General features: G+C 38.0%; 2 protein-coding genes across 3 annotated transcripts in view; one reads left to right on the forward strand and one right to left on the reverse strand.

The window, feature by feature from the left end:
• The window catches only part of slc5a10 (solute carrier family 5 member 10), a 39,690-nt gene that overhangs the window by 7,853 nt on the left and 10,548 nt on the right, over positions 1-21,289 (forward strand). The window contains exons 3-9 of the mRNA XM_056258735.1: positions 7,376-7,480; positions 9,053-9,112; positions 9,357-9,461; positions 10,464-10,569; positions 11,785-11,865; positions 13,304-13,509; positions 15,905-16,040. Coding sequence (XP_056114710.1) covers positions 7,376-7,480; positions 9,053-9,112; positions 9,357-9,461; positions 10,464-10,569; positions 11,785-11,865; positions 13,304-13,509; positions 15,905-16,040 — 799 coding nt within the window. The remainder of the gene's footprint in view (positions 1-7,375; positions 7,481-9,052; positions 9,113-9,356; positions 9,462-10,463; positions 10,570-11,784; positions 11,866-13,303; positions 13,510-15,904; positions 16,041-21,289) is intronic.
• LOC130091048 (protein FAM83G) lies at positions 15,054-21,225 on the reverse strand. Of its 2 annotated transcripts, XR_008807764.1 has the most exons (6): positions 20,551-21,225; positions 19,276-19,443; positions 19,042-19,166; positions 17,105-18,305; positions 16,011-16,078; positions 15,686-15,751 (listed from the first exon to the last, which is right to left on the reverse strand). XR_008807764.1 is itself a non-coding variant. In XM_056258734.1 (5 exons), the coding sequence occupies exons 1-5, from the start codon at positions 21,007-21,009 to the stop codon at positions 15,269-15,271; spliced, it is 2,436 nt and encodes an 811-aa protein (XP_056114709.1). In that variant the 5' UTR covers positions 21,010-21,224; the 3' UTR covers positions 15,054-15,268. The 2 variants fall into 2 exon arrangements, 1 of the variants encoding a protein (XP_056114709.1); XM_056258734.1 differs by lacking the exon at positions 16,011-16,078 and having other exon boundaries at positions 15,054-15,751; positions 20,551-21,224.

Raw genomic sequence — 21,289 nt, forward strand, 5'->3', positions numbered from 1 at the left:
TTTGATTAACTTCGTATAATAATAATTAACGTGTATATAATACTGTTGCCCCACCGGTATTGGGGGTGTAAGCTAGCGGGAGAGACAGAGCTCTCAGCAACGGGCAGGGGGAGGGTCGTCTCCGTGCCAACGGCACCGCCCACAACGCAGAGGCGATTTGCTAATGAGCTACTGCCGCTCTGCTGAAGCGAAGTCCCAGAATACGGCACAGGTTTTGTGATTTTGGCTAAAAATGGCATAATCATAATTTAAAGACCACTGGGAATGTTTAAAAATAGCTCAAAATATGATCGGAGTGGGACTTTAACAAAAAAAAATCAAACAGGCCTATTCTGGTGGGTGCGGTGATGCGGTGGTGTAACATGTAAGGCTGGTGCTGCCAATAAGCACCTAAAATCTGTCACAAAGAACCGGCAAAAGTAATGATTATGAATATGTAAAATATAGCAATGAGATATTTTAATTGTTTATTAATAAACAAGTGTTTTCTTTGCCAGTGTCGGCTGCAAAGATGAAGTTGACGATGCTGACTCACGATCTTCGCAGTAGTCAACGCGCCAGAGAGAAATACACAATTCATACGGATTATCTGCTTATTACATAAGCAGAGAGCAGTCTGTATTCTTACGTTTTGAATTGTTCTGTTTAAAAGTAGACCTGTCTGTGAGGCAAGTAGGCTACCTTATATGCTGAGTTTCGGTTCATTTATGAGACGAGCTCCAGTTCACACGCCGGCGCCTCCGTGTTTATCGTCTGCTATATTTACTTCTTATTTATTAAATCCAGGCAATTGGTTGATGAAACATTGATTAAAATTAAGATACAATTAATACAAAACTAAATGCACTTTAAAGAAAGGTTTTGTGCTTTCTGTTTGGTGTGTCTGTGAAATTTTTAAAGCATCTTTTAGTGCCGCGTTCAGAGCGCTCATGTCCGTAACATTGTTTTTTCCTCATAAATGCAAACCCAATTTTTTTTTTTTTTACAATTTTTTTTGTTCTGTGGAGACTACAGTTAGGCCTACTCATAATTTGTATTCTGAATACGTAACGCTGGTATATGTATTCCGTTACTCCCCAACACTGATATTAGTATAACCTTATCTGCAATATATTTTAATAACACGGTTTTGGCGGTTATAGAGTTTATTGTGGCAAAAATTCATCTCAAACAAACATCACTGCGTAAGAGACACTCAGAGTCAAATTATATAAAATAGAAGTATTTATTCTTGCAAGAATAGGAGCAGTCTAATACACAGTTGTTACCCTGTGCAGAAGAGTGACACACCCCCAGACAGACTGAACTAGCTTTTATCTTAGTTTCAAGGCCTTCTTCCCCCCAGAGCCTTCCTCCCAGTAGTTTTCCATAGACGTCACTAGTTGGCCCACTAAGCTCCCCTGCACTAAGTGGCCTTCTGACATCTAGGTCAGAGGTCCTTGTTCGTCTGTTCTCTGGAGTGTCTCCCTCTTCTGCCTCCCCAGGTACATAAACAGAATCCTCTCTCACTACAAGTGAGAGACACACATGTGACATTCTTTGAATCATCTATATTTAACTAAAGATCAATGAATATCATTAAAATTGCCACCACAAGTTCTAATGACGGTGTTCAACTATAACCATCGGTCTCACGGTTATATAATAACCGTCACACCCCTAGTTTTAACATAAACAATAATAAAAATAAAAAACCTTTCACAAACAGGTCTTTGATAACTATTCAAATGTAAATAAATATATATGTTAGGGGTGTGACGGTTCACAAAATTCACGGTTCGGTACGTTTTTGATACAGCAAAAAGAAAGAAAAGCCAGAGAAATTTCCTTGATTTAATTTTTTTAATAATTTTTCATCAAAGTATGATAATTTTTTACTTTGAGCAGTGATGGAGCTACACTTGACTCTTCTTAGGAGCATATAAAACAAAAACAGCTCCTTGCTCCTTGAAAAAAATTAATTGTAATATTGTAGTAGTTATAAACAAAGGTTTATTTTATTTCAGATTAACATTTGAGGGCAGCAATTTTATTCATAATGTCGAAATAAAACCGACGTAACGTTACTTGAAAGCATTATAGCCTACTATTCCTGCCAAACTTCCATGGTTACAGTTAGTAGTGTTACTACAGTAAATCCATGGTGAATGTTGCTGATCTGTGGGCACTGGATAGTTCATTCATGGCACAATGTTTATTCCTGTTTTCCACGTCAGCGCTGTTTGATCCGTTAATAACGGAGAAATGTGAATGTTTCTCACTAGATCTCGCTGCGATATTATTACTTCAGTGGCAAATTCAACTGCTTTCTTTACTGGATCTCTTAGTGCTGTGTAGTAACAGTGTCGCTTGATCAAGACGCTGGATTGGTCCAAACTGATAAACGATCCGTCAACCACACAATAACGAGTAGCGCAGCTGCAGTTTCGTTCCGCTTACATTACGTTTGCTATTTGATGTTGGGCAATGTTGTGGTCGCGGCAGCATCTCTTACATTATGAGCACGCTTGCCACGCCCCTACATTTTAAATAACGAAATTTTGGTCAGCAGGAAAAATAGTCCAACAAACCGTTCGGTTTGTAATGCACACTGAACCGAAAGCCTCGTACCGAACGGTTCAATACGAATACGAAAATATATATGTATATGTGTGTGTGTGTATATATATATATGTATGTGTGTGTGGAATGCTTTATATCAGGCTTGATGTAATTTTACTTGATTTGTGATTTAATAACTGTTTCATTTCATTGATTCGAGTACTAAAATTTTCTATGCATCTCTGCTGCAAGCTAAACCACAACAGTGGCGTTTGTATTTATTTATTTTACATGTGTATTTTTTTGCTTTGATTGTAGCTGCTGTCATGAAATGGGACCCAGCTGCAACAGAGGCCCAAATAAAGTCTGCAGCCGATCATCTGAAACATGCCCCCGGGAGAGTCGGGGCTTGCCGCTATAAATGAAGCTTGTGAAGCTTATAGCAGCCACATTTTGTTAATTGATATGTTATACTGTTTTAACAACATTTTATAGATTATTTAAAGGGAAATTGTGTTAATTTATAACTTTACTGTTCTGGCTTTTAAGTTTTGGTCCAGTAGAACAAAATAGTAATAAAATATATATTTTGAGATTTAAATAGTTGATTTCTTGGAGTGATCAGTTTGGTTTACAGGCAAATGGTAAGCAGTTTATTACAATTATATTGATAAGATATACAAATGCAAGACTTGTATATACACTACACAGTTCCCGTATTCAATTGAGTATTCAATATTATCAAAATTCTTTCAAATCTTATTTAGGTCTATGGTCTGTGTGTCTGCAGTTTCATGACACGACAACCATTAACAATGAGTAACTGGGTTTTTCTCAGTGAGAACTAACTCACTGCCACTGTTTTGAAGTAAAGATTTTTTAAAGTTGGATCCTTGCAAAATGCACAAATGGGATTTCCGTTTCAATATGGGTCTTTAACAGTCTTCTTTGACATTTATACTACAGAAAACGTGACTAATACAACTTTTATTCTGGCTGCCTTTAGATGTCTAACAATTACGTCTGTAGCATGTCTTTAATTGACGTCTAAACAATGTCCAAAATTTTTTTATAAAAAACGTTCATTCTGGCTCCTGTGAAGACGTCTTCTGGATGTCTAACAATTACGTCTGTAGCACGTCTTTAATTTACGTCTAAACAACGTCCAGAAAAGACGTATAAAAACCTTTCATTCTGGCTCCTGTGAAGACGTCTTCTGGATGTCTAACAATTGCGTCTGTAGCACGTCTTTAATTTACGTCTATACAATGTCCAGAAAAGACGTATAAAAAACTTTCATTCTGGCTCCTGTAAAGACGTCTTCTGGATGTCTAACAATTACGTCTGTAGCACGTCTTTAATTTACGTCTATACAATGTCCAGAAAAGACGTATAAAAAACTTTCATTCTGGCTCCTGTAAAGACGTCTTCTGGATGTCTAACAATTACGTCTGTAGCACGTCTTTAATTTACGTCTAAACAACGTCCAGAAAAGACGTATAAAAACCTTTCATTCTGGCTCCTGTGAAGACGTCTTCTGGATGTCTAACAATTACGTCTGTAGCAAGTCTTTAATTTACGTCTATACAATGTCCAGAAAAGACGTATAAAAAACTTTCATTCTGGCTCCTGTGAGGACGTCTTCTGGATGTTTAAAAATTACGTCTGTAGCACGTCTTTAATTGACGTCTAAACAACGTCCAGAAAAGACGTATAAAAAACTTTCATTCTGGCTCCTGTGAGGACGTCTTCTGGATGTCTAACAATTACGTCTGTAGCACGTCTTTAATTTACGTCTAAACAACGTCCAGAAAAGACGTATAAAAAACTTTCATTCTGGCTCCTGTGAGGACGTCTTCTGGATGTTTAAAAATTACGTCTGTAGCACGTCTTTAATTGACGTCTAAACAACGTCCTGAAAAGACGTATAAAAAACTTTCATTCTGGCTCCTGTGAGGACGTCTTCTGGATGTCTAACAATTACGTCTTTTAGACGTATTATAGACGACTGTTTGCTCGCTGGGTAGTTGAATATCACTTCACGCTTATCAACTAAACACGTAATACGCATGCGCATGACGTCACCGTTTTCACAAATTCACGTTTTTGTAGTTTAGAGACAATAACAATATCGTTTTCAAAAGTTGCACTTTGAATCCACATTGCACTTTCAAAAGTTTGTGTTTTCAGGTCCCCAAAACGCTGTTGTCATGTGAATGTGAATGAATGGCAAAAACGCATTAAAAGTTTTCCGTTTTTAGTTGAAATCGGTGTCGTGTAAACAGCCCCTAATATGCTGATTTGCATGACACCGTTTTCAACTAAAAACAGAAAACTTTTTTAGCGTTTAGGCCGTTCATTTACACAACAGTGGCTTTTTGGGGACCTGAAAACGGAAACGTTTGAAATCTGGTTTCAAAGTGCAAGTTTTTGAAAACGATACTGTTATTGTCTCTGTGTAAACTACAGAAACTTGAATTTGTGAAAACAGTGACATCGTGCACATGCATATGATGTGTTCAGTCTATGAGCGCTTAGTGTCTTTACAAAGTGACATCGCCAACTACTGGCCCTGACAGGATAATACGGTGTTTTTAGTCGTTTTCGTGGATCCTTGTGAACAGATATAGTTTGGACAACGTTGTCTGTATGCGAAAGAACTAAAAATAAAAAAAAATTACAAACTTTTCAGTTTTTTAGTACAACATTGTTGTGTAAACATGCCCTTATTATTATCAATGTTATTATCAATATTTTAGTGGAAACCGTGATACACTACCATTCAAAAATGTAAAAAAAATTATAATAATTTAGGGTAAGAAATGTATTAATACTTTAAGTCAGCAAGGACGCATTAAATTGATCAAAAATGACAGTAAAGACATTTATAATGTTCCATTTAATACATTTATAAGGCTAAGTTCATGCAGCTGGAGAGTCAAGCAAAAGATGGACACACCAAATGCATTATATTAATGTAAATTAAACCTTTTGCTCATATTATTATGTATAATTTATAATAAAAAAAAAGAGCCCAAATAAAGCATTTTAACTAGTGGCTTGAGACATTTGGACGCCTCTGTAATAAGAGAAGGCATATATTTTTTTTAGGGCTGTCAGTTAAACGCGTTATTAACGGCGTTAACGCAAACCCATTTTAACGGCGTTAATTTTTTTTATCGCGCGATTAACGGTCTTTTTGGCCTAGCAAACTTTGTAGTTTTTTTTCCACATGCTTTTGCAACAGGACGCGGCATGCGCGATGAAAACCCATTCATTTCAATGGCTTGCGCCGCGCGAGGACGTTTTGAAAGCGCAAGCGGATCTAGCTAGACCGGAAACAAAACAACAGGCACGCCGCACACACTTGTTTGGGCTTGCGAGCCGGATGCGCGAGCGCGAATCTCTCTGCTCGCGCGCGGAATATAATGTGCCGAGCACGAATCTCTCTGCTCGAGTCGCGCGCTCTCAGATACACGCTGCTCTTGTAAGAATTTTCTCTGGGCTCGCTCAGAGAATATGTGCCTGCACTTAAAACGTGTTCAGTGCAATCGCGAATCTCTCCTCTTCCCCAGCTAACAATTTTAGGTTATAAGAACGTTTTCATAACGTTCCCATTAAGTTATAAAAACGTTATTTCGGAATGTTATAGGAACGTTCAAAAGGTCCAGTTTTGAGTGGATGACGAGCGCGAGACGCCGAAATGGATGCCAATAAGATTCTGAATGGAAAGTTTACTTTTAAAAAGTTGCCAAATGGTTCCATTGACGAGACCAAAGTGATCTGTGTGTGTTGTCGTTGTGAACTGATCATCATCGCAGCACCTCCAGTCTGAATACCACTTGATGATGATGGCCAAGCACACACACACACACACACACACACACACACACACACACACACACACACAGCTGATGCGAATTATCCGCCCCCTCATCAATATCAGGACCTAGCCAGTATTTCTTTCACCCTTTTATTGATGGACAGTGTTACATTGTGTGAGAGATTATTTGCTCCAATTGTGAAATTGTGCAAATGTTTTTTATTGAAAACAATATTGGCATATACTGTTCAAAGCAAGCCGATCTACTTTTCCATGTTGATAAGAGCATTAAAATGAGAAAAAATAATGGGACAAAAAGAAATCAAGAGACATTTAGAATAGATAAAAATGTGCGATTAAATGCGATTAATCGCGAGTTAACTATGACATTAATGCGATTAATCGCGATTAAATATTTTAATCGTTTGACAGCACTAATTTTTTTTCATTTCATCACATTCTTTTTCTTTTGCAGTGGCTTTAATTAGTCCTGCATAGTGACAAATACATTTTTACAATTCCATATACTATCGTAATTCAAATGAGGTCACAAAAAATGAGGTCATACAAATATATCCCTGTATATAATTATTATACATATGACATATTTAGGCTATAATAATTATACACGTATTTCTCATTGCTTTTCACAATACATAATACAGAAAATGCATGTCTACATTACAATTTATAGTGATCTGTTATCAGAGGTGACTGTGTCCAAGTTATGTATTTCAGAAATGTATGCATGTACAAATCACACAGTTAGCTAATAAATGTATTCGTTTAAACCATTTATTAATTTAAGGCAGAATGAGCTCATTCAAGTAATGAATACATGTTTGTAAACAATTAATAATAATTGAAAAAGAAATACAGGCTATGTCACACTGCCTAACATGTCTTGTCAACGATCTTGCGAATACTGAGTGTGAAGCTGATTGTAGTAAATCAAGTTGTTTCCCGTCGTCCGTCCTGAGAATGCACTCATGTGTAGATGAATGTGTGCAGATCGGTGCATCTCTGTTTGCCAGCAGTGAGGGTTCAGGACTGTTCATCGGTCTGGCTGGGACAGGAGCAGCAGGAGGGATCGCTGTTGCTGGATTTGAATGGAATGTGAGAGACATCATGTTTTAACGCCTCATTCTCTAAACAAACGCATGATTATTTATTGATCATCACTTTAACATGAAAAATCTAGCAGTTCATATAAATGCACTAGCATTCGATCAGCACTAGGGGGAGAAAAAGACCAGCTTCTGTCTTAAAACTACATTATTTATGGGTGATGAAAATTCAGTTGCACTTTATTTTACAGTACACTTAAAGTGTACTACTTACCTAAGAAAATACTGGGTAATAAGGTAACTACAGGGGTTAAGGTTCGGTTTAGGGGTAGGTTCACGGTTAGTACCGAGTTATTACCCAGTTATTGTAATTAATTGTAATAAGTACATCATATGTATGGGTAACAGGACTGTGAAATAAAGTGCTTCCGAAAATATAATTCTTTGTTTTTGTCTAGAATGTCAGTAAAAAAAAAAGTAAGTCTTAAGTTTGTCTTTTTACTGTTGTCTAAATTTATAGAGGTGTCTATGTGAAATGTGAAATCAATAAAACCTCATGCTTCCCACTGTGCAATGTGACGTCGGAGTGACGTCTTTTCTATGTAATTTTTGGACGTCCAATTTCGGTCCACTGAAGGGGTTGTTTTGTAATGCCAGACGACGTCTTTTTTCAACGTCTACCGCACGTCTAATGTTGATGTCCGTGGGACCAAATGTGGTCATTTGTGGACGTGTTTTCAACATCAAATTTAGACTAATTTTAGACGTTGTTTTTATACATCTCCTATAATTGTAGTCTCATGTTTCAAAAGGGTGGAGCCTAGGATATGTTTTCTGTACCATGTATTTACATTTATGCATTTGGCAGACGTCAACATGACGTCCAAGTTGGGTCATGGTTGGACGTCCAAATAGTGGACCTAGCTTGGACGTCGAATAGATGTCCAAAATTGGTCATCGACCGACGGACCCAATATAGACATGATCTGCATGTCTATCCGACCTCCAATGTTTCGTGGGTTCTGACTAAACTCCAAAAAAAAAAGTTATAGTTCACCCAAAAATAAAAAAGTTCTGTCATTTATTCACCTTCATGTCGTTTCAAACCTGTATAACTTACTTTCTTCTGTGGACCACAAAAGAAGATATTTTAAAATATGTTTGTTTTTGGGGGGTTTTCTCCATATAATGAAAAACAATGATGTCCAATGTCATATTGGACCCCATTAACTTTTCATGCTATGCGTGTAAACAGTTGAAATATTATTCAGTATATCTTAGTTTATGTTTTGTGGAAGAAAGAAAGTCATACAGGTTTGCAATGACATGAGGGTGAATAAACGATTTCATTTTTGAGTGAACTATTCCTCTAAGCTGTTTGAATGTCATTAGATTCGATGACAAAATATACATTTAGATGCGTCTTAATATTTCACAACACCTTTTAGGGCCACTTTATATTCAATGCAAACACAATGTAATATCTCATGCAGTTTTGCACCTCAAGTAAAATGATCTTGTTGTAAAATGAGATGTTTAAATGTGTTTAACTGGAAAATAAATTGATACTGATGAAGAAATTGATTTTTCACAGTGCACTAACTATTTCTTTCTTTATTAGGCAACTTATGTCCTGTTGGCTCTTGCCTGGGTCTTTGTCCCAGTTTATGTGTCTTCTGGGGTGAGTTTTAGACGTACACTGACTCACTGTTCATACTGATGTTCTAGCTGAGCTAAACAGTCCTATGTGAATTAATAATTCAGAACTTATGTTTAATACTGCCACGTGTTATAGACTCACAATCTCTTTCTCTCACACACAAACTCACCACATGTTCTACTTTCCCAGATTTGCTTATTAATTTGCTTAGATCATGCCATTCCCTTCAGCACTTCCTCTCTCTCTCTCTCTCTCTCTCTCTCAGATTGTCACAATGCCAGAGTATCTGGGTCGGCGGTTTGGAGGAGAGCGAATTCGAACGTACTTGTCAGTTCTCAGTTTGATGCTGTCTGTGTTTACCAAGATCTCAGTGAGCATGAGAACACACATACATTCACTCGTGTTTTTTGCTGTCTCATTCACACAAAGCTAAAAGTCAAACATTAATCTACAAGGCTTCATTTATTCAGTCCTGTATTGCTGTGCTGGCATGTTTCTGCACCCAAGGAATTTAAAGTTGTGAAAGAGAATGTAGTTTAGCTGTTTCAACATCTGTTTTTCACTGCAGGCATATAAAAACACTCACACCCAAATGCCCGTGCTTCCTTGTTGGCTTGCTAATAAATCATTAATGCTAGGTATCAAACTTTGGCACAACCCCTCCCCCCCCATAATTTACCACTTTACTTACAAAAAATGAATCTCCAACCGCGTTCAACAACGTCTGCTCTCGCATGTGCTGTGGTGCTCTTGTGAACATGCTGTTTTTGGCGCAAACAAAGCACTCGTGTTGCTTCATAACTCTGAGGTTAAACCACTGGGTGACATGTAGCTGGCAAGGTAGTGACAAGGTAGTTGCGATAGGCTGTCAATGGAGGGACAGAAATCTCTCAGATTTAATTAAAAAGATCTTCATTTGTGTTCTGAAGATGGACGTATGTCTTACGGGTTTGAAACAACATGAGTCTGAGTAATTAATGCCAGAATTTTCCTTTATTGGGTGAACTTACCCTTTAATGTATGTCAACAACTGTCTTTACTTTATTAACAAGAGTAAACAGAGTTGATACTCAAATGCAGTATAACTGTAAAAAAAAGTTTGCTGCCTTACATTTTTAAGTAATCAACCTGGATGTTTAAGTCATTTCAACTTAAATTGCATTAAACTTAAACTGATTTTTTTTAAATGAGTTGAATCTTATATAACTTATTAAAAAATTGCTTACCTTATTTTGATGAGTTAAAGCAATGTAAAAACATATGTTGTCATTACTTATTGATCATATATTTTTTTAAAGTGATGAAAACACTTCACAATTAAGTCTCCTATATCTATGAGCAACCTGAGATCTTAAAATCCTGTGTTTTGCAGACGGATCTGTACTCTGGAGCTCTGTTTGTCCAGGTTTGTTTGGGCTGGAATCTCTACCTCTCCACTGTCCTCATGCTGGTCGTCACGGCCCTCTACACTATTGCAGGTTTGTATTTCCGTTCAAACGTGTGGGGTCATTAAGATTGTTTTGTGTGTTTCGAAAGAAGTCTCTTATGCCTACCAAAGCTGCATTATTTGATAAACATGAATTAAAAACAATCGTATTGTGAAACATTATTAAAATGACTGTTTTCTATTTGAATATATTTTAAAAATGTAATTTATTCCTGTCATGTCAAATTTCCAGCATCGTCAGTGTCACATGATCCTTCAGAAATCATTCTGATTTACTGCTCAAGATTCTTATTATCAGTGTTGAAAATAGTTGAGCTTAATAATATCTTAATATTTTCGTGGAGACTGATAGTTTTTTCAGGATTCTTTGATAAATAGAGAGTTCAAAAGAAATGCGTTTATTTGAAATAGAAAGGGTTTTTTGGGGTTGGGGCTTAACTGTCTTTCTAATGCAAACTTGAGAATGGTAGTCTATTTGTGTATTAGGCATCACAAACTAACAATGAACAATACTTCGAGAGCATTTATTAATCTACATTACTAATAGGCTACATTTTGTATAGGCTACTCAAGTATAAATTAACATTTGTTAATGTTTGTTCATAATACATGAATCAACAATGAACAATAGTATATTTATAACTTCGCATCAACCTAGATTAATAAATGATGATAGTTCATGATGCTTATTGTTTAAAGCGGTACCACTACATGTTTCAGTAGTGAGCAGTTGCCACAATTGAGCTTTTTCCAACAATCAGCAGTGTAGCGTGACAAAACAGCGTATGGTGTCACACACCGTTGTTGCAGTATTAAAGAAGATTCCTCATCAACTGCAATGTTGTAAAACTGGATAGAGTGGCATAATGGTTAAAACTCAGGGTTGGTAACAGGAATGTTGCTGGTTTGAGTTGTTGACAGTGCAAACCTCGATTGAGGTACTTAACCGCAGGTTTGAGTATTACTGTCAATTGTTTGGATAAAAGCTTCTACTAAATGATTACTTGTTTGAACTTTCTCACAGAAGCCCAGTGGTTCAGTAACAGTTCCTTTCTGCAGCAGTAATTATAGTCTACATGACTGATTCCAGCATAATTGCATAATGACTTTAATCCGCTGCTTTGCTGTCACTGTATTTACTCCTCTGTCTACAAGTGCTGATTCAGACTTGACCCCGATGACTCATATCACATTAAACCATCATGAGAGAATTGAGCAATACCCGCTTAGTCCTCTGTTTCTCCAGGTGGCTTGGCTGCTGTCATCTACACAGACACTCTTCAGACCTTTGTCATGATCATTGGAGCAGTCATCCTCACCATTACAGGTCAGTCAGTCTCGGGCTTCTTCTTTTATTCTCTTCTGGCAGTGATCTAATGTCAGCTGTCACTAGGGAAGTAAGAACATCTTGTGAAAGTGCCACTGCTGAAAACAGATGGCAGCTGGAAGAGAACAGCTATGTTAGACTCATTTTCAGGGTTATATGTGGTTTTTAACCATGCATTCCATGTACAGATATGTCATATGTTCAGAATATAAATGCAGATAAAATCGGTTTTAGCTTGACTTATCTGTGGTTGTCTGCTGGTATGGGCAAAAAGATTATATATTGTAAAATTGCCTATTGATGATGAAACTAATAAGTAATAGTAAAAAATGTGAGATATAGTGAAATTTTGGTTCAATTATTTATCTATTTTCCAAATAAATAGATAAATATTGCTAAATATCAATAATAGCATAAATAACTCTAAACAAATAGCATGGACTGTTAGAACTTTTTTTTAAATACATTTTCCAGCCTAAAATAAATACGGAAATTAAAAATAATATTTCATTAATGCACAAAATCGAGCACCGTTAATTATTCTTAAAATGCATAAATATTTGAATATTCACCAAACGTGAATATTCAGTGCAAACAAGAGCTTTAATAAAAAACAACATTCCAACACTCTTAAACATAAAGGTTCGAAAAGAGGGTTTCTTCAGTGATGCCATAGAATATACATGTTGGGTTCCCTGAAGAACATTGCAGTGAACAGTTCCACTATAAAGATTTAATAATCTAAAGACCTCCTTTTTCCACTATAAATAACCTTTAGTGCAATGGAAAGGTTCCTAATGGAACCATCGATGCCAATACAGAACCTTTATTTTTAAGAGTGCATGCATGGTGCTATTGAAGTAATGGTCAAACTTTCACCTTATTATGGAATTTGCCTTTTCTCCGTGAAAGTGCAAACACTACACGATGCTGCACAGTAACAGGCAAAAATATCAACATATTTGGTGTAATGTGGAGCAGATTTCACTGTGACTGTCACAGGCAACAAACGAAACGTCCCGTAACTCGACACAGCTGTTCAGAATAAACAAAAACGCACCTCACATTTTTGTCAAAGAGAGGTTTTATCGCATCATGTCCGGTTAGGACACATTGAAACACTTTAAAACCTGCATAGCTGGTTTTCATGGGGATGTGGTAAATCCCATGACTTTAGCAACTTACAGAAAACCATCTGTAAAGGTTTTAAAGAACCGAAAATGAAAAGAAAAATGCACGCACACAATTATCCACACAAGTCTAAACAAGTTAAAGAAATTTAAATAATATTTTTAATTGTATTCAATTCAAAATATACATTGTGTTTTGACGCCATGTTTTTTTGACAAAACTACAAAGATACATTTTTATGCCAAATCTCTACATTTTACCCAAAACAGTAGTAGATTTAGCTGATATGTATTTATGTACATTACAGCATTCAATAAAATCGGAGGCTACAATAACCTGGAGAGCGTGTATTTGAAAGCGGTGCCATCTAAGATCATCCCAAACACAACATGTCACCTGCCCAGGCCTGATGCCATGCACCTGTTCAGAGACCCTGTTCACGGAGACCTACCCTGGCCAGGCATGACACTGGGATTAACCATTCTTGCAACATGGTACTGGTGCACTGATCAGGTATGCTTAAACACACACTTCCTCTCAAAAATAGATGATAAGTCTATCCTGGTTCTCACACAATGTAAAAGGCCTCATGTAGAGGACAGTATTGCAAATGTAATTTGCATTGTTACTTGCATTCTGTTATAAGATACTATAAGATATAAAGGCTTAGGAGAAAAAAAAAATCTACCAAGCCTGAAATGAACCTAAGTCAGGGTAGGGTAGACCCATCTAATTTGACGCAATGAAAACGAGACTGTGAGGGATTCGCGTCAAATTAAGTACAACTACCCTGACTAAAGCCTACATTGACTCCTGCATCATTGAAAACGTCACCAAATGATTCAAGTATATCCTTACAGAAACTGTAGGAATCAGTGTGTGCTGACTAGCATCTTTAAAACACCTTGCTTTTTAAGCTTTATTTATTTAAAAACATAAGCACAATGGTTGAGACAATTTAGAAGACTGCCTTTGTAATAATTAAAGTTATAACACTTTCCTTCTTTAAAGTATAGTGCACATAACATCTTGAGCATTTTATTTCCAAACCTCCTTGGAAGGCAAAAAAAAAAAAAAAAAAAAACATCATCGGAAGACAAATGATTAAATTCCTAGAAATACTGTCAAGAGTTGGAATCCCTTCAAGGCCCAATAAAAGTTGTTTTGGTCTGAGTCTTATTACAGTAGGTCCTCTGGTTGGGGGCTCAAATCTTAAAAGTCTTGTTTTGGGTCTTAGCTAAGGTCCTCAGCCGTGACCACAGTTCAACACCTCGCAAAGTGGCTCAGTATCTGAAATGAATGCTGCAATAAATTCAGCATTTTCTGAATAAGAAATGGACAGGTCTTGGTCTGGATGTTGGAGGGTTTGGCCTTGACTCCAACTCAAAAGCTGAAGACTTGTTCACACCAACACAAATGTTTGGCATAAAAATGTGGTCAAATATTTGCATGCAAATTTTTTTTTTTTCAAATGGAAATGTAAAAACCTGTAGATGGGCTGAAAGAAAATACAAACTTACTTCAGAAAGTAGGTGGCGCTTATGGAAAAAAAAACTGAAATACCCAGGTTTATACACTGTTTCTAAGCAAAATAGTCTTTTAGATTTGTGTGTACCACAAAGTCGTAGTTTTATGAAACAGCAGCAACTCTGGGCATGTGACCTAATGCGCAAACCTTTTAACCTTATTTTTTTTTTTAAATTGCATTGACAGCAAGCAAATGTTTAAATCAGTGTGAAAAGATGCATTTAAAGCCGTTAACTAAAATTAAAATGTTTATCACAACTCATTTTTTTGCACAAAACATCTGTCCTGGTGTGAACAGGCCTTGATCTCCTCTGATAAAACCAGGGACAACTGCAGACTCAGAATATTAGTGTGTGCGTTTTAAAATATAACCCACTTTCAGTCTGTACTGTAACAAACTTTTCAACGTCCTTTTCCCACAACAATTAGCCAACAATAGAGGTGAATGTGAAAAATTGCCATCACCATGGTCATAAATCCACCACCAAATTCCCTTGCACTAGGACAGATTACTCAAAAGGCACGTCAATAAAGAGTAAGGCTTTATGCAACAAGAGCTCCTTGCCACGGTCCAGAAAATGTCAGTGTTTGTGTGCCACTGTAACACTCGTGTCAGTTTAGATCCAGTTGAACTCCAGTTGAAAAGCCTTTATCAGCGGAGACTGGCGGCTACATCAATACACATTCATGCCTTTGTACTCAATACAAAGTTGTTATTTACGGGAAGAAAGCCACTACAAATCAGTTACTTTTCACTTTGACTATGAGTCAACAATTTATCCCCCAATGCAAAACCAGACGTGTTCACTGGAACCTTCCCTCTGAAGTGTTTGAAACTGGCGAGTTTAGATAAAGAGATTCCTAATGGCGTGCGAGTCTCGACCCGTCTACGAGGAGACGGAGACTTTGTTTGAGAGGCCCGTTGAGCGGGGGAAAGAGACTGAGAGTGTATGAGGCGCTGAGCGGGTGATTGGCTTGTTCGCAGTCCTTCTATCGTATAGGCGGGGCTTTGTCTCCTGGGGGACCGACCTGAACGGTTTAGGTTTTGCTGGCCTGATCCACTTGAGGAGAGTTCATGGCCATGCATCTTCCCCTGCCAGTACCTGTGGCCCCCGATCACACGGCCGCTGCTTTTAGGGGGTCTATGGAACACTCCAGGTTTTGCAATCACCACTTTGGCCCGGCCATAACCGTCTCGAAGAGGTGACCTGGAGACCATCTGGTAAAGCTGAAAGGGAGGAAGGTATACGTGAAAAAGAAAAATGAAAAACAGCCTTCAGGCATAATTTCAAATGGTTGGACAAACTATAAACTGTTCTGATGAATTTTTCAAAAATAATTCAGTAAAGACAGAATAATAATGTTGGTTGATCATTGGCAGGTAATCGTGCAGAGATCTCTGTCAGCAAAGAATATGAGTCACGCCAAAGGGGCGTCCATCTTTGCCAGCTATCTCAAGATGCTTCCCATGATCTTCATCATCCTACCTGGCATGATCAGCAGGGCACTCTACCCAGGTACTACACACACGCTCCAGCTGCTGTATCCGCTAGAGCTGCAAAAATTCAGTTCTATGTCATCTTCTGTGCAAGCTTTGTCACCTTTTAAGACTACGTAAAGAAAATCAGGTAATACCAGCTTATGTTGGTCAAGTTGGTTTTTGGTACATGGTAGCTGGTTTGTTGCTGGTCCAAGGTGGACTACTAGACCTAACCAAGCTTGACCAAGTTGTACTACACTATTCTAAACCAGCTAGAAACCATATAAAAGCAGCTACAACCTTAAGCAGGAAGCAGGCTTTAGGCCCCCCAAAATGCTTTTGGTTTCAAAATATTTTTACATCATACTTAAATGGAAAAATTTTATTAGAAACATTAGAATATTATTGGAAATAGTTTAGGATAGAATTAATGGCATTAGGCAAATATTTGTAAGAACTATGTGATAAAAGTAGGGATGTCCGTATATTGGGAAATGATAATTTTCATGTTATGGTTGATAAACAATAAATAGCAATATTATTAAAGTTTATTTAATAAACTTTGCAACAAGTTTATTAAGGCGTCACTAAGTTAAAACATACAGTATCAAAAATGTATTATTTGAGATTTTGCTAAAGAATACCAGTACTTGAGTTTTTAAAGATTACCTTTAAGTGAGCAGAATCTAAATTTATATAATTTTGTAATGGGGGAAAAAGGAGCATGCACAAGTTTATCCAATAATGGCCCTATATATATATGTACACACTACTACTTCTTTCATGGGGAAATCCCACCAAAATGAGGATCTGACAAACCCTAATAACATGCTATTCCTGTTCTCATCTGATATGCAACTTCATTTACATTTACCCTCCTCCCACCTACTACCCCTATACATGTGTTTTAGCACTTATAGCAGGTTAAGGCATGCAGGAAATATCAACATCGGCACACCCTTGTGCGTTCCATAACGCATATGCCTGGCTTCTTTTCATCAATTTGAGACACTCCCAGGTTTAATGACTGGTAGAGTGGAGAGCCAAATCTGATAAAAAGCACTTTCACATTCAGACACACTAAATCAAAGTCCTACCTACCTTTGTTTTGTTTCTGTTCTGCGTGTTCAGTAGATTCCTCTCGGCAGTGCTTTGCAGATCCAGCTCAACGTCATCCGATCTCAAGTCCAGCATGGATTGAGAGAAGCGGGCCATCACGTTAAGCGCATTATCGCTGTGTTCTCCAACACGACTGGAACCCGTTATCCTTCCGTTAGGGAGTTTGTCACTGCTATCGGAATCAGTACATTCATAGTATTCATCTGACATTGTGGAATTTTCATCTTTATCCTTTAATGAATGTGCACAGGTCACAGCGGTGCTAATGGCGTCGTTGTCTTCAGCAACCCTGTGTGCATCCATCGTCTGGTTTTCCGCCCTTCTGACTAAAGTGACCTCTGCGTCTCCAGAGCCTTCAGGCTTATTAACCACCAACTGAATGGTGCGTGGCTTGGGAACAGGCAGATCTGAAGCCTGTTGGACTTCTGGTGGTTCATGGTTGGGCTCCTGCTCTTCTGGAGGAAGGTTGGGTTTGGGGTCTGGTTGCTGGATTGGAGAGCTTGTTGAATCAGGTGTATTGGCTGGTGTATCTTGAAGGGCATTACTAGAATCAATCTCTGGCTGAAGTTGGGCGCTTGATTTACCTTTTTCTATTTTAGACAACTGTGCTGTTGTAAGACGAAGAGTTGCCTTATCTGGTAGCGGTTCCTCAGGTGGGCCAGTGAAAGGGTCTTTAAAGCGGATCGCTTGAGATGTTTCAAACATTTGCGAGCGCATTAAATGCACTGGTGCTGGCTTGTTTGTGTCACGAATGTTAATATACCCAATAACATCACTGGATGGGTCTGGCTCGGGCCAGATGGGCAAGTAAAGAATGAGATCTGCCTTTGGCAAGCCTACAAGTCCTGGATGCATTTGCAACTCCTTTTGAGGCTTGGGAATCTTGACCAGAGGATTGATCTTGGCACTAGCTTTGTCTGAAGAGGATTTGCTTGTTGTATCTACATTGACCAAAGCATATTTGGGGTTAATTAGTTTTCTTGCAACAGCTGCGGAAACAGGGGGAGGAACGACAACTGGGGTAGGCTCAAGCTCCGGAAGTTCCGCCAAAGGAATCTTGGAGAGGTTGACCCCAAGAGAGTTCAGGTACAGTTCGCGAAACTCCTTGTCAAAAGTTTCAACGGACTGCCCAGTCATGACTGTAATTATGTTTCGGTCCAAACGAGAAGCCGTCCACGTAAAACTGAAATATGAAAATGCCAGAAGTCAGAAACAAAAACAAAGTGGACAAACAAATAATACATGCACAGAATAGAAGCACATAAATTGACATTTAAACTAGCAACTCAAAATATCTTAAAGAATGTTAGCACCAGTGTTAAGGGGTAACTACCTAATAGCAACATTATGTTGTCCAATTCTGTGACAGAATAGTAGCTCACTACTGTAGCTTTCCTGTTCTTGATTTGTCTGTTCACACTTCTCTTTTTTGTATTCTGGTATTTCCTACCATGTGATTGGTTTATCAGGCTTTGACTAGATTATTGTTTTGACATTTTTAATCCATATTCTAGTTTGATTGTTTTGTTACACCCTTGTATATTTATACCCTCTAATTTACCATTGTGTATTAAATGTTTTTCAACTGGAAGCTTCACTAATCTCACCCAAACACTCGATATTGAGATTAGTGAAGATAGTATATTGGCTATATAAAACAGTATAATGGGTCCGTGCATCAGGTCTTAAAGTGACAGCAGCCTAATACGCCGGCTGTCAAATTATGAGATAGTATATAAAAAATATCTCAATGGTGGTTTTTACCCATGGTATCGATGTCAAATTGTGGCCAGTGAAAATGCCGAGTCGCTAGTCACTTGGAAAATCACTAGCCACAGTGGCTGGTGAGCGAAAAAGTTAATGTCAAGCCCTGTGTATATGTACATACACACATTCAAATTCACACATACAGTACAAACCTGTATGATCCGGACACAGCTCGGTCTCCATCCACAAACATGAATTTCTGCCTCAATGAGCCACACACCTTCTGAGCAGAGCGTGTGTAGAATTCGCAACCACCGATGCATCGCACCCTCAGATGCTAAAAAAACAAAACAAGTTGTTATTCATACACAGACTACATCTTTTCTGATATTAAGGACTTAAAACAGTCTACAAAACAGACATAAGTAAATGCGTCTTCAACTCACATTGAGGTGCCCTTTGTGCATGTTGGCTCTCTCACACATAAACAGGAAGTCCTGTACAGCAGCATGATCTATAATAATGTATATAGCCACTTTCTTTTTAAATCCAGTCTCTATCATATCCTTAAAAATGTCAACGTCTGTGAAAACATCCATTACCACAGCTATCATCTGCAAACACACACAGTAAATGTATAGTTAGTTAAACAGTTCAACCCAGACAACATAAAAATAATTTTGTATTCTTTCTCAGTGTGTATACTATACAGGCCATACTCCAATTACAGTTCTATTGTTAGTAAGGAGTATGTTCTCTTTATTAAGAATACAACATGATGATGTAAACACAAAACAACTCCTACACACCCCAAGTCGGTTGTACTCTACCTAGTATCTCATTATAAGCACTCATTGTGACAAATGTCTTTGGATAAAGGGATCTATTTGAATGAACATTTCAGTTTGAGTGCGGTAAAGAGAGACGGGGAGGAAGAGAATTTATGCCGGTATGTGTCATGGGCCGAAGCTCTGGGTTAAAGCTTTAGCAAGTTCTAACAAGAAAAATGAGTCAGTTGGAAACCAGTAATGATTGTGAAATGTGATGGATATTTGGACATTTTTAGTTTTTATTGCTGAACTCAATTAATAACGGACAATTACATTGTAAAAACAGGTTATCTTTTTTAAAAATGAATGAGCTTGAAGGAGAAGAGTTGTGTTTAAAAGTGTGTTGACAAAAAAATATAACAGCTTTTTTTGCTTATCAGTAAGGGCCGTAACCACCTTATACCCCATCACCCCCCTGTTGTCATTGATTATTTCTCTTCATAGCCATGATTAAAATTATAAGATGCACGGTGAGTATTTAGAATTATAGACAAATAATGAAAAATATTATTAATGAGACTTGGTAATGGGGGGGGGGGGGGGGTTACAAGTAGGTAAGTTCAAAATGTTTTCAAACAACGTTTCAGAGTGTGCAAAGGTAACCATAGCAACTTATGAATAGCATGCTTGCTTAAGCATTTTCCTTTATTATCAATATAGGACGACATATCGCTAAATTAAGTGAGCACTGTCATTTTACACATGCATAACATAAATCTCTTGTAGTTAAGTGGACACTGGACAGTTGGTGAAATGTGACGTGCACCGAATTGTTGACTTTTTTTTTTTTTTATTAAGTCACTGACTAATCTAGACAAAGGGGTCTGCAGTGTTTCTGAGGCGGACTGACCATATACAATCGTGCTTTTCAAGTTCCTCTAGTTTACCCACCTTCTGTGCTTGCGCTATGGCTTTCCTCACAACCTCTTTTATATGCGTCTGTCCGTCCAACGGCGGTTGCGTGTACACATTGACGCGCGTCACTCCGCGGTAAGAAGTGCATTCGGGCCATCCGAGATCTAGATTCGGTATGGAGATATCTGAGCGGTCCGGCCAATACTGCAAAGACACCGCAATGTCCTCTCCCTCCGTCGTACCATTTGGTTTTTGATGCTCAGAACCGGGCTGATAATCTTCTATTTTCCGACGGAGCAACTCGAGCTCCTCTTCCGACAGAAAAGGACGCAGCTCGTGCTCTTTCACGTATGCGTCAAAAGCGTCGCGTCCTTTCGTAGCAAGCGCCTCGAGCGCCAGCCGCTGATCCTCACTATAGAAAAACTCCGGTTTAGATTCATTAAGACGCCAGTTCACATGATTGTTATCCAGACACTGAACTTGAGAAAGCGCCATCGTTTCCACACACAGTCCGAGTTAGGTGATAGAAACCGGTTCCTTTTTTCTTCTTCTTCTCGTTAAGGATTTTATTAAGTTAGGTCCCACTATAATCCTCTTAAAACTCTTCTCAAAGTTTGTCTTCCTCGGTTAACGGCTAGAAAAATTCCGTTCGTGATCGTGGTAAACCGTTTCCATGGTAAAGTGTCGATTCATCGATTTTGTTGGTGTCAAAGCTGATAAAAGCTATAACTTAAGTACCAAAAAGCTCGTTTTTCATTCAAATAAAGGCTATGTT

Source organism: Rhinichthys klamathensis, unplaced genomic scaffold (assembly GCF_029890125.1).
Source record: "Rhinichthys klamathensis goyatoka isolate OS25496 unplaced genomic scaffold, OSU_Roscu_1.1 h1tg000157l_1, whole genome shotgun sequence".
Classification (NCBI taxonomy): domain Eukaryota; kingdom Metazoa; phylum Chordata; class Actinopteri; order Cypriniformes; family Leuciscidae; genus Rhinichthys; species Rhinichthys klamathensis.

Bases quoted from the DNA above. Each gene is read 5' to 3' on its own strand.
- LOC130091048 (XM_056258734.1), bottom strand. From the start codon at position 21,009: ATGGCGCTTTCTCAAGTTCAGTGTCTGGATAACAATCATGTGAACTGG. The intron at 19,444-20,550 runs GTGGGTAAACTA...GTGTGTTTGCAG, and splicing joins CCATAGCGCAAGCACAGAAG to ATGATAGCTGTGGTAATGGA. The intron at 15,752-17,104 runs GTAGGTAGGACT...CCTCCCTTTCAG, and splicing joins AGAACAGAAACAAAACAAAG to CTTTACCAGATGGTCTCCAG.